The following is a 16755-nucleotide window of genomic DNA, read 5'->3' on the forward strand; positions in this document are numbered from 1 at the left end:
ATGGGTTTTGTGGATTAAGTTAAAGACAGTGAGTGAATTCTGACTGTAAATGTTTTTATGCCTGCTAATGTACACTTATCTGACCAAATTTTAATACATTTAATAAATTTTCTAAGACTGTGGACTGTGGAAATGCAAATAACCTGCCACAAGTATACTGAAGCCTGAGACTTGTTGCAAAAGAGAAGCTGTCATTCGAGCACAGAACCAGCAGGGCCTACATTTTGTGTTTGAAAACAAAACCACTTGTGTTAAAACGGAAAAGTTTTGAGTGGAAGCTCAGACCACTAGACTTTAGGTTGAAATGGATCTATTTCCACACTGGGAACTTGGCTGACACAGGTTTTTCTCCATCTCATTCTCCTTTCAAGTTCAACACTACCTACATAATTTTTCACTGCAGCTCCTCTGCTTTGTCCCTTCCCAAAACCCCAGTTCTGGCAGTGACAGTCCAGCACTCGGCCTCCCCATGTTTGACAGCTGCTCTCTGCTCATGGGCAGCATTTGCCTGGTGCTTTTCCAAGTCCTGCCTGCTCTGACAAAGTACAACGGATCTATTTTTGCCTGCCCTGTCTAGCCCTAGCCTTATGAAGGTCAGGGAGAGTTTCTGCACCGTGCCTGCTCACAGGAGTGCCAGTAGTAAAGTTCTGCCAACACCCACAGCAGGCCAACCAAAGGCATTCCTCGGGCTGGTGCAGAACCAGGAGAAGGCACCGGGACAAGATGGAGAGGTGGAGTGGACCATGCATGAGACGATAGGAACACATTCCTTGCTGGGAATTCCTACCAGGGTTGGGAAAAGCCAAGAGAGACAAGACTGTCAAGCTGTCCCCTTGCCATCGCCCGCAGTCTGCACGGGGTGAGATGTCACCTGCCCTGCCCCTTGGTTCTTGATCCGAGCAGCCCTGGACTCCTCACTGCCGTGTCTTGGTAACTTTTCTTACCACACATCTTGTGAAATAAGAGACTGTCAGTAGACATTTCTATTATAAAGAGGCTTTTCTCCCTACCCTGAAGTTCCTTGTATGTTGCCGACCTTACGTGTAAGCAGTAGGCAGTTGTTACACAAAGCCAGCCGGCGCAGACTGAAGCCAATGGCAGCAGACGCCCTTCATTGGCCGCACGGGAGGCCCGCAGGCGGATCCCGCCGCTGGTTCCGCTTCCGTCGCTGTGGCCAAGGGCGGCCGGGCGTGAGGCGGGGCGGCGGAGGCGGCGGCCCGCCCCAAGATGGCGGAGTACGTGCAGGTGCTGAAGCGGGCGCTGAAGCACATCGGCGGCCACGGCGGCGTCCGCGGCGCCATCGTGCAGCTGCTCAGGTAACGCGGCAGCGGCGCGGGCGGCGGGGCCTCCCCGCTGCGCCACCGCCGCCCCGCGGGGTCACCTTGAGGGGCGGCCGGGCGGGGCTGGGCGTGAGGGGGCGCTGCGGGGGCCGGGCAGGCCTCGGGGCGAGCCCGCTCCGCCCCGCCGAGGGCGGCGTGTCCCGGTCGGCAGCGGGTGCTGGGCTCAGAGCGGTCCCCAGGCAGGGCCCGCGGCTGTTTTCTCTTCTTGAGGCACCTCGCAGGGCTCCTGGATGCTGAGCTGCCCGGGCCGGCTCTGCTGGTGTCCGGCCCCAGTCTGTGGTCCTGTTGGCACAGCCGTGTCTCTGCGGCAGCTGCACTCGGTGCGTCTGTGAACACCATGGTGCTCTTTGCTCTGGGTCACCTCAGGCTGGCAGTGGCTTTCGGGAACAGTACCAATCGGACAGCCGTGCGTCTGCTGAAATCCCGTGCTCTAAAGCAAGAGAGTTATTTCATCTGCCTTACTGGCTCTATTTCTTCTAATTCGCTTCAAACTGCAGATCACATCTGCTCTTTGGCAGTGGATTGTCACTGCTGACCTCTGCTCAGCTTTGGATGCCCTCCAGCCCCAGTGGCATTTAGTGCAAAATAAGTTGCAGCCTTTGTTTCCATTCATGTCTGAGTACTTTATTCCCAACTACAGAATCTTGCACTTGTCCACATTAAACTTTCTCCTGGTTATTTTTTCCCTCACTCACTCACATCTCATCTCTTTCTTGTCACAAGTGTTTTCAGTTGTGGTACAGCATGCTTGAAGCTGCTCCCAAATAGGAGCACCAGGTTTACAAAGGTACTCTTTTTTCATTCAGATCAAGGGTGGAAGTCTAAAATGTGTGTGATCCAAATTCAGCAGTGTCAGTAACCTGTGTTATCTTTGTAGTTAGTCCTGGAAAAGATTTAGGATGTGTCCAGTAAATGTTTTAGGCCTGACCACATGCTAAAAAAGCCTTTTGAAATCAATATTGGGAAGTCAGGAATATGGGATAGGGGTGATTAGCAAATACAAAATTTCCTGCTATATATTAAGGATTTTCTTATCTTAGAACAAACAAGCCAAGCTTTCTGAGCCTTCTTGAAGGCTTCCCCCTGCCCATACACATCATAGTGGCCCTTTTTCTGTTATTTTTTGTGGCTTAAATTGATCTGTTTTGAAGAGATAAAGTTTTACACAGGTGCTGATCAGGCCTCATCAGTATTTTCATACGGTGGCTTTAGTTGCTGTTGAGCAGTAAGACAATTCATGATTTCCCTGGCTAGTGCTTTACTGCTATCATAATTACTGTTTTCTGTCACACACCTACCCCCCTCCCTCCCCCAGCTTGTTTCCTCCACTTTGTTTTCCTTCTCAGGCTGTAGCCATTACTCTGACAGTTCTCAAGGAGAAATGGAGCTGGGGAAATGAAAGTGTGGAAGAGTTTGAGTGTTAGCTGTCATCATAGTGTCTCTTCCTAAGCACAGCTGAATAAATGTCTCCTCAGAGACCTTCTGTGAGTCTGAGATCACAGGCTGTGTTTACAGCTTTCTACCACACAGCAGAAGAGGGCAGGCAAGACTGGAGGCAGTGCTGTCCTTATTTTCCTCCAGAAGACTGAAGTTAGTGTGCCAGGTGAGGAGGCACAGCTGATCCTCGTAACCACACCAACCACAAACAGCTGCTGCCTCCTGCTCACCTTTCAAGCCATTAAATCACCCTCCCAGCTCAAGGGATAGGTTTGGTGTTTAAAGGCAGAGTTATCAAGGTGTTCTTTCTTGCAGTGGTTGACTTTAAGAAGTTACCACTGGTAACTGGAAAATAATTATTTACCCAGGTCAGGAGACTCTTTCTCTGAATTTCCCTGCTTTTCTCTATATGTTTTCCACTGAAGCAGCTGCAGAAGATTTTTATGCTGTGAAGTCAAATTACTAAGAGCCTTTGTGGCTGGAAATGTTCCCCTTACTTAAAATTCAGTGAAATTGGTTGGAAGCCATAAATACCCCTTCGTGTCTGATATTGGTATTCAGGGCATGAAGTCAGGACAAGGACATAAGAGCACTTGCAAGGAAGGGAGGGGGAAAAGGAAGGGAGAGCAGCAGTGGAATGACTCTTCTTTTTCTGAAGCTGGGAACTCAGGCTCGTATAGTTGAGCCAGAGATCTTTGAATGTTTCAGATGAATGTGTCAGAGAATTTCTCTGCCTGCCACCACAGAGGTATAAAACAAGTGCTTGCTGCAATGATTGCCAATTTCATGCACCCTGGGGAAAAGACAACAAAAAACTTCATCTGAGCACATTCCTCCTCTCACTTGGGATTGAGTTGAGAGTGTGCATAATACTACAAACAACTAAAATCTTTGAGAGGAAACTTTTCCTTATCTAATGCTGCCTGGCATCAATGTCAGTAAAAAGGAAAGCAAAATTGCAAATATAGAGGGAGAAGAGCATTTTGATTAATATTAGTGTTTTATCACCATAATATAAATCATAGGCTCAGTTTAATGACTGATTTCTACAATAATGTTAAAATATGTTCTCCATAAAGAATTGAAACTCGTATAAACCTTATCTGGGTCAGTGAAAGTCTCACAGAGTTGCAGGGTGAATGCGTGGATCCTTCACAATTATACAAAAGCAAGAAAGTAGCACTTATAATTTAGGGCTTAGCATGTATTTCCTTGGCAAGCAGCTTCGATGGGCTGAAATATTATTACTGTTCCTCTCTTGGAGGTTACTGCCCACACAGACATGTGAGGTCTCTTGTGCTGCTTCAGTGCAGGGCGCTTGCAATGGCAATTCAGGCTGAAATAGCAGCTGCTAGTAGTTGAGAGGGATGGTAACATTTCCTACCAAGCACATTAACCCGTGTCTCTGTGACTCCCGCGGTACTTAGGGGTTTGTGGGTGTTAAGTTGTTACCTTGTAGAGTTGCTTTATATTTTACTATAATGAGCTGTTAAATAAGGGAGGGTCCCCAAAAGCCTTTTTGTATGGCTTTTGTCATCCTGTCAGTGGGATGCATGCCAGTTGCAGGAATTGGTGATTGATTTGCAATCCATAAGCTTGAATAGCTTTTTTAAAAAATATCTTTGCATGCATGTGTACAGGTTTTTACTAACCCTGAAGAAACCTCTGTCACAATTTCATTCTGAGGACACCAACTGAAACTGTTGTTTTGATAATTCACAGGGTCAACGATTTGAAGACTGGTAATCTGATAGGAATTGACAAATATGGAAACAAATACTATGAAGACAAAAGAAACTTCTTTGGTACGTGTGCTAATGTGAACACCTCCCAGCCAGCTGTGCAGCTCCCACATAGCTTGTGTCCTTTCTGCTAGTGAAATGCAATTCATTACCTGCCTGACTTCCCTGCACTTGTCTTGTGTGAGTCTTACACTTACAGAAATGCTTTGAATGCTTCTGTTTCTCTGTTGCATTCCTCATTTGCAAACACAGTCAATGTGAAACAATGAATATGGGATAAATACAAGCCAGTCATATGGTCTCTGTGTAGGTAAAGCTACATGATAGTGTGATTGAGAGTTGAATTTGGTCCTTGACCTAAAGGCTGGTAGTTTAACAGGTGGGGAAAGAAGGAGAACTACCTTTAAAACTGCCTCACAGCTTTACTCACTTACATGATCACTTCAGGGCAAAGAGCACAGGTTGGTTTAAACTTACTATTACCTTAAATAACGGGATTTTAAATCAAGCTTCTAGAGTACTTAAAAAGGCAGCACCTAAAGCAACACAGGTGACACGTAAGCAATGACACACTGGTCAGGCCAAGCTGACTGTAGGTTAACTTGGAGTGTAACCAGGGAAAGCACTTGCTGGTTAACATTGCTAGGTAGTTTTGTGTAGCTGAAGTTTAGTTTAGTCTTAGGTTATCAGTGGCAATGTCCTTTTGGAAAAGACTCCTCGTAACAGAGGGGAAAAAACCCCAAACCTGTTTCTCTGCCTGAAAATTTGATAAGTTGTTATTTCCCATTATTTATACAATAGCCAATATTTCCTGCCTTGTGAGAGTGCTAGATTCAGTCATCTGGAACTACAGTAGCAATGGAAATTCAGAAGACTTGGAAAATAAAAGGTGTGCTGGTTCAAAAATAAGTGCTCATTATGGTAGATACTATCACTCAAAATGTTTTCCCTTGGTTTTCCTGAATTCTCTCCTTTATAAGCAAATATTTTATTCTTTTGAGCTAACATGGTATTTCTGTTTGTTTACTTAAGGTCGGCACAGATGGGTTGTATATACTGAGGAAATGAATGGCAAAAATACCTTCTGGGAAGTTGATGGAAGCATGGTGCCCCCTGAATGGTAAACTGTTTAGCTTAATAGTGTGAACAGATACCAATTGTGTAATTGCTTTATATTTTCTTATATTACAAAGCAGAAGGTGGAAAAAAAAAAGTTTTCATGGTTGTAGCTGTTTTGCTATGACCAGAAGATTTCAGACTCATTACTTCTAATATTGAACTGCATACATGTTTATTGCTCACTGTCCTGGCAGAGGTACTCACTGCTTTTTGGACTGAGAAAAGCATTTTGCCAGCCAGATTGAGCAGGTCAAAACAGTCTTTAATTTTCTTTATTACTTGTGATTCCCTGCTAATGGTAAGAAGTAAAATATTTGTTATTTCCATCGTAAGCAAGAACATCAGGAACATATGGCAATGGTGGAACAACATTCCTTAACCCACAGCCACTAACAACATAATTGTTTCAATTTATATACACTGATGTGGTAGGAAACATTAAAGTGCCAGGGTGCTCCATATGTTGACTGCTGCTTGACTATAATTTTTATTGAGGTTTTGTTTTCTTTTCATGCATTTCAGTAATAGTTCTGTACAGCTTTGTGTTCCACAAGGTCTCTGGCCACAGCTGTTGACCCTTTCTTTGTTTTCCTAGAAAACTGACACCACATAAAGTAACAATGCTTACTAGTAAAACCAATCTCTGTGTAATTCTTAAGGAACAGGAATAGCCCTTCAGCCACAAAGAGCAGAAGAGACATCAAAGGAGAAGTGTTTGGGTGGACTGAGCAAACACTGGTTGTTATTACTCCTGTGACAAATGTTCTGTGCCAAGGCTGGGATTGATCTTAACATCTCCTAAACTGTAGCTCTCACTGGAACATTTGAGGAGTGTGTGGGTAGACTCTAGGTGGTCAATTTTGTTTCAAGCTCTCCCAGCCATATATTATGTTTAATGTGGTTAATGCTTTTTTCTGTCTTATTTGGTAAGAACTGAGTGCCATTGTTTTTGGAAGTGACATTAGAATCTCCAACACCAGGATGTTTGTGCCTTGCTCTCTGCATAACTGTTGTTTGGTGCTGGTTGTTGTCCACTATTAGACTGTGCTGGGTTTTAAGATTTCCTTTATTTTGAGGCACAGGTTTTGTTTCTTTTGGGTTTTATTTTGTTGTTGTTTTTTTTTTTTTTTTCCTTCTGCTTATGGGATATTTGTTGCCTTTTTACAGACCTCAGTATAAAGTTTCTTCCTGAGAATCAAAGTGATGTTTCAAGAGTAAAGTAGCTTGTTTACTTCACAGAAATTAATGAGGTAGAAAATCTTGTTTTCCTATCAATGTGGAAAAAATTCCTTTACAAGAAGCAGTAAAGATTTCATTATTTTCAAGACTGGTGAGGGTAATGAGGCACAGAAGGGTGAACAGTCTTGTGTTCTAAGGTATTTTTGTCAGGAAACCTAGTTGTGCAGTACCAGTCAGGTTTGTGGATTTGGGGGTTTTTTTGGGGCAGGGGGGATAAGGAGGGGGATGGTGTTTCTTGCTGATAAATTTGTATGTCCCATGATAACATATGTTCATTCTTACATAGGAATCCTAGTTTTGTGACACATCTAAATCACTGATGTGTATTTCCATACAGACATCTTTAAAAATAGAAATATTTTCGCTGGGAATAAATGCTGTCTCTTAAGACTTTTTAAAAATTTTATCTGGTGCTATACTGCCCTAAATTTTTAACATGGCATAGACTTCTGAATTGAGACTGACAATATTTTGTACAAGCTGCTGTCAGTGTAACACTAGAGTTGTGCAACAGGTAATGAGTGGTTATTTTGGACCCAAAAATTTGTTGGAAATAAATGAAACTGTGTGAAAATACTTACAAAGAAAGTAATTAATCCATAGTATAACAGTATGATACATGTTTGTCGTCCTTGACTCAGCTGGGAAGTATTTAAAGTACTGCTGTTAGAGGTGGGTGTGATCTGAATGCTTCCTCTGAACACTGATGGTTTTACTCTGGAGTTCAGTTAATTCAACTCAGTTCTGTGAGTATGCTGTTGTATCCTTCTTGCAGTAACTTCTGTGCCTTCAAGGTTGCAGAATGTGAGTGATTGTTCAAGTACAATCAAGTGAATCTCATTCAAAAAAAGCATTTTGGTATGTTGCAAAGTTCTGGAAATGACTGGAAGAAAATGCTACCCTTTACCCTTTTCTCTCAGATACTAGAGAAAAAGGAAAAGCAGCAAGAGAACCTCCTTGTATGCAATAACATCTTGTAATACCATTTTAGGAGCTACTGAGTATTTTCGGTGTTCTGAAATAATTGATGTAATGTCTTCTGACAACGGATCTACTGAAATGGCACAGTCTAAAGGAAATCAGAGTGTTGTTGTGACATATGTCTGCTCTCCAGGGAATCGAGACTGTTGCTTTTAAAAAGTGTTTCCACACTAGAATATGTAGGCTTGTAGTTTATTCTGATTTAGTTGTTATTTCACTTCTTTTTTACTCTGGGTTTTCTTTTTTTTTTTTTTGTCTCTAAAATCCAGATGTTGGTATCTACTTTGTTGGAGACAAGTTAATTAGATTATTAAAAAATTTCTTTAATACTTGCCTTGGGAATGATGAATATTAATCTTCTTGTAATGCTTTACAAGATATTTTGACTTCTTTTTTTCTCCACACAAATTAATCTTTTTCACTTTTAGACAGTGAGAGAAACCAAATGCCTATTTTGTCTCTTACTAGTGAGTGTTGTTTGCAGGAACTCAGGGCTTCCATTTTTGAGCACAGTGATGGGGTGTGCTCTGTGAATGTATAAACAATAGAAGTTCAATTTGTTTATAGCAATGCCTGTGGGGACTCTGCTTAGTGTTTTCATGGATGTCTCCATTGCAGCATCACTAATCTTTGGCCTATGTTTAAGCTATTTGTTTATTGTATTTCTGGTGTAATGGACTTTGGTTTGCATTTTGGCCAAATACTTTGAACAAACAAATTGACAACTGGTGCAAGTGTACATACTAGTTAAAAATAAATTGCTCTTTCAGTATGATCCTGGGGGAAAAGAAGAGCTGTAATTTGAGAATAGTTTTTCCTTTTGTAGGGACACTACATTTTGCCAGAGCTGTCCTGTGTATTTGTAGTGTCTGTCCTTTGAGGTTTTATATTCATATGATCCAAATCTGACATCTTTGGAAGGAGCTCCAGGAGTGTTTACCTCATATAGTGAAGAATTGCAAATTTACCTTCAGTTTAATAGTCTGCATCCTCTTTAGTTGATCTGACAGGGAGAAAGGTAGCACCTCACACCTAAAGTGCCAGCACACTAGAAAAAGTAAGGAAATGTGCAATTTCCTGTAAAATGCTGCTTTTCAAGTTTGCCTTCAAGGAAAACAAAGCAGAAAGATTGAACAGAAAAAGAAGGGATTGGAAATTTTTCCATCCTTCTAGTAGCTTCACAATAAATTTGTGGGGGTTTATAGCTCAATTAAATGCTAATTTGGTGTTTTCAGGTAAATTGGATGGCATCTCATTGCTATGGTGCAGTAACTTGCATGAGAAATTAAAGTTATCTCCCATGGTAAACAAATAAACACATTTGTTATCCCTTTTTCCTTCTCTGCCCTATGACCTGAAGCCACCTGTTAATTTCTCTTGTCTCATTGCAGCATGGCAAACGTGGCAAAAAGGGGATGTTGACAAGTTGGCAAACATGGTGAGCTGGCACAGGCTGTGCCTGAACCTTGCAGAGGCACATATGGTGGTGGCTGCTGAGTTTGTGTAGCACCAGTTCTTGTTTGACAGCTTGTGCATCACGTAATTGGCTCCAGTCCCTTGTAGCTTCAGTTTGAAATCTACTTGCTTCTGAATATTTGTTACAACTTTGGGAAAAATTCTACATAGCCTTGAGAGCCTTTGAAGATGCTTTGAGGTGTCTTTAGTCCATTTATGCAAGAAAAGGTGCAAAGGCTTTGCTGGCCTCAGTCTGCTTCCCAGTGATGACTGTTCACTGATTCAGGAAGCTGCTCCAGCCTCTTCAGAGCTGCTTGCATCCTCCTGATTTTTCTGTGCTCTGTGCAAGTTGTCTGCTTCTTTGTAGGTTTTTAGTCATTAATTGCTTTTGAATATTTTTCTCCACGAAGGATTTATAGGCAGGGTTTGTACAGAAAGAAATCTGGCCATCTGCAGGATGTCATATCTCTTTATTCATGCTGTTCAGTCTAGTGCATGAAAAGCTTTCCTTGAGCATCTGGGGGTAGAGTCTGAGATTTCAGAGCTTCAAATGATTCTTTGAGGCAGGTGTCAAGGGGAAAGTCTTCCCAAAATAAAGTTTTCAAGATTTTAAGTGGAAAGTGGGAGCTTTTGTTTAAGAGAACAGACTCTGCAAACCAGAATGCTTTTGTAAGTCACATGCTGTGCTTCTAAGGGGAATCTTTTGTGACCAGGTTAAGCCCTGAAACTCCTAAATATAAGCATAATTCATAGTGGATTGATTGTCTAAACAAACTTTTGAAATCTCTTCATGTTTTTCAATACCTGTGACTGTACTGGCATGTCTTGTCAGTGAGCAATTTTATTTTTACTTTCCAGTGAGAAAATGTGATTCAAGGATTGGTTTTGCTGATCTGTTTAAATTTAAGCTTAGTATCATGTTGATGTTATAGAAATCCAGAAAATCTTCAACCCAAAGATACTAACTACTCAAAAATGCTGTATTTTAAAATATTTTATTGACTTAGTCTTTAGAAGCTGCAAAGCAATAGTTTAAATGGCAGGTGAAGCTACTCTGTTAAATGCTATTGTGAAACTTTTCTGATGTTTCAAGGAATGAATGTGTGACAAGCACACTTGTAATGACAGAAGTAGCAGACATCACACAGGCTTGGAATATAGCTGATTTTAGCTGAGCATTGCTACAGTTCTAGTGCTGTGCTTGCTGCAGCCTTTCATTCAGGGCCTTTGTAATGGCATTCTGTCTGATAAGTTTTTGTCCATCCTGGTGGTGTGCAAGGCTCTAGGGGAGCGTGAGGATGGTGAGGTGTGATAACAGTGCCTAAGTAGGGATTTGTGTGCAGGATCCTTATCCTCTGTTATCAGAAGCATCACTGGGTGAACATGTGTGTGCTCTGAGTTGCCTGTGTCATGGTTTAACCCCAGCCAGACCCCAAGCCCCAGGCAGCTGCTTGTTCACTCCCCCTCCAGTGGGACTGAGGAGAGAATTAGAAGGGAAAAAGCTGGAAAAGTCACAGGTTGAGATAAGCACAGGTCAACAGGGAAAGCAGAAATTGCACACAGGCAAAGCAAAACAAGAATTCATTCACTGCTTCCCACGGGCAGGCAGGTGTTCAGAGCAGGGCTCCATCACGCATATTGGTGACTTGGGAAGATAAATATCACCAGACCAAACATTCTACCTCCTTCTTCCTCCTGCTTTATATCCTGAGCATGATGCCACGTGGTACAGAATATTCCTTTGGGCACTGGGGTCACCTGTCCTGGCTGTGTCTCCTCCCAACGTCCCATACAGCCCTAGTCTCCCTGACAGCACAGAAAGCAGAAAAGGCCTTGGCTCTGTGTGAGCATTGCTCAGCAGTAACAAAAACATCTCTGTTATCAGTCCTGTGTTCAGCACAAATCCAAAACACAGCCCCATACCAGCTACTGTGAGGAAAATTACCTCAGCCCAAAGCAGCACGGTCACATAAGAGTTAAATTTACTGTATTCATATCCCTTGCACATTGCAATAAGAGCCTTAATTTTTATTTTAAAAAAGAAAATTAACTGTGCTCCGGCCAAAGCCAGCATATGTTGCAGTAAGCAGCTCTGAAAAGCTGGGGCTCCTCTGGAGTGACACTGCAAAGCGTTTTGAAATGCAGTCCTTGAGTCAGTAGAAGCAGAATGGACTGTTCTTTTGCCCTCTCATGCCACAGCTCCGTTTCTGTGTCAGCAATGGAGAGCTTGTTGGGTGTGAGCACAGGAGCCCTCCTCTGTCAGGTCAGCTTTTCTGCAGTGGTGCTGCCAACCCTGATGCAGGCTGTCACAAGACTCGTGATACCTGAGGTGATGTGAAGCACAGCAGTACACAGAATTATTCTGACAGGGGAGAATCAGGCAAGAGAGTTCACCCAAGGTGAGAGCTTTGGGTGGTGTGGCCAGGGCATTTCAGAGGCTGCTTAAAAATACCAGGGTTAAAACTGAGCAACCTCTAATCCTGTACCATCAGACCACATTGTGATTAGTAGTGCTATGGGCCCACCTTTTTCCAGACAGAAATTGTTAGCCATTTATCTTTTTTTTTAGTAAAAGCAGTGTGTTCACTTTGAATGAGACCAGATTTACAAAGGAGAGCAGAGAGAGGAAGAGCATTATACAGGTGTGTAACTTCCAAACTCCATAGTGGATCATTTTTCACACAGGAAGTTGTTTTATGCCTCTAAATACAGTTTTTTCTTCTTAGTTTTAAACAATCTTGTGGTTCTATCTTATTTTATATTGAAGCCAGTTTCCTGGAAGCCCTTATTCCTACAATATGTGGCTTTAGTTTGGGGGTTTTGTTTGGTTTTTACTTCTAGAAAAAGAACTTTAGGCTGACACTTTTTTTAAAGTGAAATTTTTGTACTGAAGTTATAGCCAAAGTTGTGTTTTTTTTTTTTTTTTAAATACATGTCAAGAAGCAATTTGAAAAGATTACCAACTTTCTGTAGAGCTCTTTGGATTTAGAATATACCTGTCAGTTTATTTCTCACCACTTTTATCATGGTTTTGTTTTGCTGTATAAATGAAGTGTGCTGGATTTGTTGCTAAGGGCTGAAGATGCAATTTTTAGGTTTTCTAATAGAACTAGAAAAGAGGACTTCATATTTTTAGGTCAAGTCTTTGCAAAAGCTGATTAGCAGAAATCTCCTTAATTCTACCTCAGTAAAAAAATAGATAAGCTTGCAAAAATGTCATAACCTTACTTTTGTCATAACTACACACAGTATGAAGTACATGTAAACTGACAGATAATTAAAATGTAATTCGTATTTGAAAGTTTCTTCAGGCACTGAAATAGGAAAGGGATGAAAGCAATTCAGTTGGTCCTTGCTGCAGTGTTTCAGTACATTGCTAGGGAAAATGCTGTGCTTGATCATTACTGTTGCTTGCACAGAGAAAGACTGACATTTAGTTCATAGGTAAAGGCTAATCACTGGAATCACTTAGTAATTACCCTATTTGATTGGTATTAATCATTGTGTTGTGCAGGCAGTAAATATTTATGTGTTTGTTTTAGGTGTACTTACGTTGTTAATCTGTATCCCAAGTGGCAGCCTCATGTGTGCTTTGAAAATGGCATGGAAATTGTTGTGCAGCGTAGGCTTCTGGTAATTGAAAACAAAACAAATCACCATCACCTAACTAAGAAAAAGCCCAGGCAACAAAACCAAACGTCGTGGTCTTGTCATTTGTAGTGCCTGCCTTAACCTGGCTGCCTGGTGAAGGCTGCACAAACAAGTGACAACAAACTCTGCCCAAATACTGAGCCCACAAAGGAACAGGAAATTTGAACTTAGGTGTGCTTTCAGTTGCTTGGAGGCAGAACTGTTACTTATCAGTTATGCTTGTGAAACTAATTAAAATCAATATCCTGTTGTCTCCTTCAAAGTCACACTGGATTAATTTTTTTTTTCCCTTCTCAGAATAAAGACACTTAGTGTCTCTTCAGGGGAGGACCCTTGGGAGTCAGGAGATAGGCTTGGTAGACATCCTGTGCTGTTCCTTACTAACAATATGTCTTTTTCCTCTTAAGGCACCGCTGGCTGCACGCAATGACGGATGACCCTCCAACCACTCATCCACCAGTTGCTCGTAAATTTATCTGGGAGAAGCATAAATTCAATGTGAGTGGCACTCCCGAGCAGTACGTGCCTTACTCCACTACTCGCAAGAAGATACACGAGTGGATCCCACCCAAACCAGCCAGCAAATAGCAGCAGCAACAGCATGACTTGGCTCAGCTTGGGCTTTCAGTGTAAATTGTATTTGCACTGGTTTTCTCCGGAATAAAAGCCTCCTATAGGAATTGTACTTTATTTTATTGAATTGGGGGCAGGAAACAAGTGAGAAAATTTTGGAAATAGGACAGAATACATGACAAGTCTTAATCTCATCAAGATATTGTGCTTTTTCTCATATTGTCAGTGTCCTGTCTTCACATAAGCAGCTCTCTAACTCTTTTTAGCATGATAATCATTCCTGTGATAGTTACTCATATTTGTGTCATTCAGCAGAATACAATGTGTATGCATTTGAAATACAGATTTCTCATCTTCAACATCATCTTTTACCGTCTCTGCATGGCAGATAATGCACTCTTCACACACTATTTTGGGAAGCCATCTCTATAAATTTTTATAAGACAAGTTAGAATAGTTTGACCAGTCAGGATTATAGTTTTCATTCATAAAGTGTTCCTAAGTATGTGCATGAGTATGAAAAATGCATTGCCGTGTTCCAGTATGGGATGAAACATAATGTAAAACTTGTAAGGCTACATGAATCAAATGACATCTCATCCATAAGGGAACTCAGCCATCAGAAGAGGGCCCTCTGTCACAAAAATATCTTTTCTGTGCAGGTGCACTACAAGATGTTCTCATAAGAGTTTGAGATGAACTGTTTGCTGTCTTGTGTCAAGATTTTTAAAGATCTTTGGAAGTTCAATATTGCACATCTTTTTAGGAGGTAGAGAAGTAAAATGTGCCAGAACCCAGTCTCAAAAATACGAGGCTGGCAAGTTCATATTTGAACGAGGTTGTTTGGGGCTGTGGCTTTTTTTTGTATCTTGCTAATGGTTGACTTTTATTCCAGTCTCCTTATGTATTTTAGCCAAGTTTGCCCTCTCCACAAGGCTTCCTGTACCTGATGCCCTACTCTGTGGATAACTGATAAGGAGGTGTGCTCACCCAGCCTCTCATTCACTCCAGCACCTCAGCTGGTTGGGGAAGAAAAGAGAAACTTCATGGGTTGAGAAAGATGGGAAGAGTGCTTGCTAGTTACCATTGAGAGCAAAAGAGACTTTAATTTATTGCCAATTAAAACTGCATAGTGAAAAAGTCAAAAACTGTAAAACACCGCTCTCCCTTCCTATTTCTTCAGACCTTCACTCCTGACTCCTCTGCCTCCTCCTCAGGGAATGGTGGTCAGTCTGTAACAGCTCTTGTGGGCTCTGCTGATCCTGCCCCTGCTTCAGCCTGGCTCCTCTTCATGAGCTGCAGTGCTTTTGCAATAAAGCCAGTATGGGTTTTCCACGGGCTGAGGGTCCTGTTGGGAAATGCCTGCTTGCTGCTGTGGATTCCTCCTGGGGCTGCCAGGAATCTCAGCTCTGGCAGCACCTCCTCACCCTCCTCCCGCTTTCAGCTTGGTGTTCAGGTGCCTGCTGCCCACTTCTTTCCCCCTTCCATCCTCTACCTGTGCAATATTTTTTTGTCCCACCTCAAATCCTCTTTCCCAGAGGTGACCCCATTTGGCAGCTGGACTGAGCCCTGCCCTGTGCTGTGTTGGCTGCATGCAGCACAGGGCAGCCCTGGCCTCTCCCCACAGAGGTTCCTTATTAAATCAACTTCTGGATTAATTAATTGTTTAAAGGTGGGGGTTTTAGCTTTAATTTCTTTCATTTCTTTAAATTAGTTCTTGTCTTTAAATTAGTAGGATGTAGCACCAACCTCCCTTAACCTATCTAATTAGAAAAGGATAATGTTTAATTTACTTTAAGTCAGCAAAGGCACTGGGCACAGCTGAAAAGCAAGTTGAACCATACTGAGTAGCATAAGTGGAAAGGACTTGTTTAACATTTTTATCTTGATGGATTATTTCACCTTAGGAACAAAGTTTGCCCTGGTGTCAATGGAGAGCTTCATCACTAACACTCATCTATACAAGTCCTGTGGGCTCAAACACAATAGGTAGAGCAATTAACTCTTAATTATTTTTTTTTGCCTCTATTTCTCCTTAATGAGTTTTTTTTTTCCAGTTTCATTTCTCTTCCTTTGTCCTGTGGCTTTTTGGACTGCATCCTAAACACACATCAGGAGGTAATTTGGGAATGAGATTCTGTACTTAGAGGATAGGCAGTAACTCTTCCTACATGTGCCATGCTGAAAGGAGAGATGTCAGCCTGTTTGTCATTTTGCTGTCACCTGGAGCAGTTCTGGGCAACTGTGTGTGCAGCAATGCTACATAGAAAGAGAAAAATGAGCATGTCCTCCTGGCCTGCAAGCAAGTCTAGGATTCATTAGCTTGGTTTAGAAAATATCATCAATCCCATTTCTGGAGAGGACAGAAACCTGTTCATCCTGCTTTAACCAGCAATTGCTGGATTTTAATGCAAAATTTCAGCAACATCTCTTGTAGCATTGCTTCTCCAAAGTAGATTGCACAAGGCACATACAGGAAATAAAGCATACGCAGAAGAATCAGTGGTCTTCTGCTGGGCTTTCTGCAAACACTTCTGCAATTCACTCTTCTTATCAGCAATCTCGCTCAGTTACGGAAGTCCACCTTTGCTCATGACATCTGCCTCAGTATTCTGGTTCAGTTCTTTCTGATCTGAATGACATTTTGAATGCCAAGCTGGCTAAGTGTCACAGCAGTATCTTTAAGCAACTGCAACCAAAGCACTGACAGAAATATTCCCCTTGCACTAAATGTGAGTTTTAAAAGAAACAAATTTCTGATATGGGAACAGACTCATTAGGATGACAAGTACCTACCTCTTCCAGGAGCAGCAGCTGAAACCCACTTTTTATTTTGAAATTGTGCCTGTACCAGGAGCTTTTCACACCCCCAGGGTCCTGAGCAGCCCTTTGCTGTAGCTGCCTGAAGGCTTTGCTGTGCCCCCTGCATGCTCAGCCCCGTGCGTTGGCACGGTGCCCTTCCCTCCATGGGGCACTGCATCCTGCCTCCCTGCTGCCTCTCAGCACGGCTGCACCTCTCTGCCCTCAGCTGGAACTGCTCAAGACATGTAGGAGTGCAGAACAGTGGTGAAAGGAGCTTCAGGAGACCATCTCACAACCATTCCAGCTACAGCAAGAGGAGAAATCTTTGACAGGCAGGGACATCCTAGGGCATTTAAGGATGCTGAAAGGAGAGGGCAGGAGGCCTTGTCACTTCCTGCCCTGTCAGTGCCATACTA

The 16755-nt window shown here is 42.3% G+C and overlaps 1 protein-coding gene across 1 annotated transcript; it reads left to right on the top strand.

The window, feature by feature from the left end:
* Positions 1-1178: 1178 nt before the first annotated feature.
* On the top strand, positions 1179-13644 carry NDUFA12 (NADH:ubiquinone oxidoreductase subunit A12). The gene is made up of 4 exons (XM_063154886.1): positions 1179-1316; positions 4500-4582; positions 5552-5639; positions 13372-13644. Exons 1-4 carry the CDS (start codon positions 1228-1230, stop codon positions 13550-13552), a joined length of 441 nt encoding a protein of 146 aa, XP_063010956.1. The 5' UTR covers positions 1179-1227; the 3' UTR covers positions 13553-13644.
* The last annotated feature ends 3111 nt before the right edge of the window (positions 13645-16755 follow it).

Source organism: Melospiza melodia, chromosome 4 (genome assembly GCF_035770615.1).
Source record: "Melospiza melodia melodia isolate bMelMel2 chromosome 4, bMelMel2.pri, whole genome shotgun sequence".
NCBI classification, from domain to species: Eukaryota; Metazoa; Chordata; class Aves; order Passeriformes; family Passerellidae; genus Melospiza; species Melospiza melodia.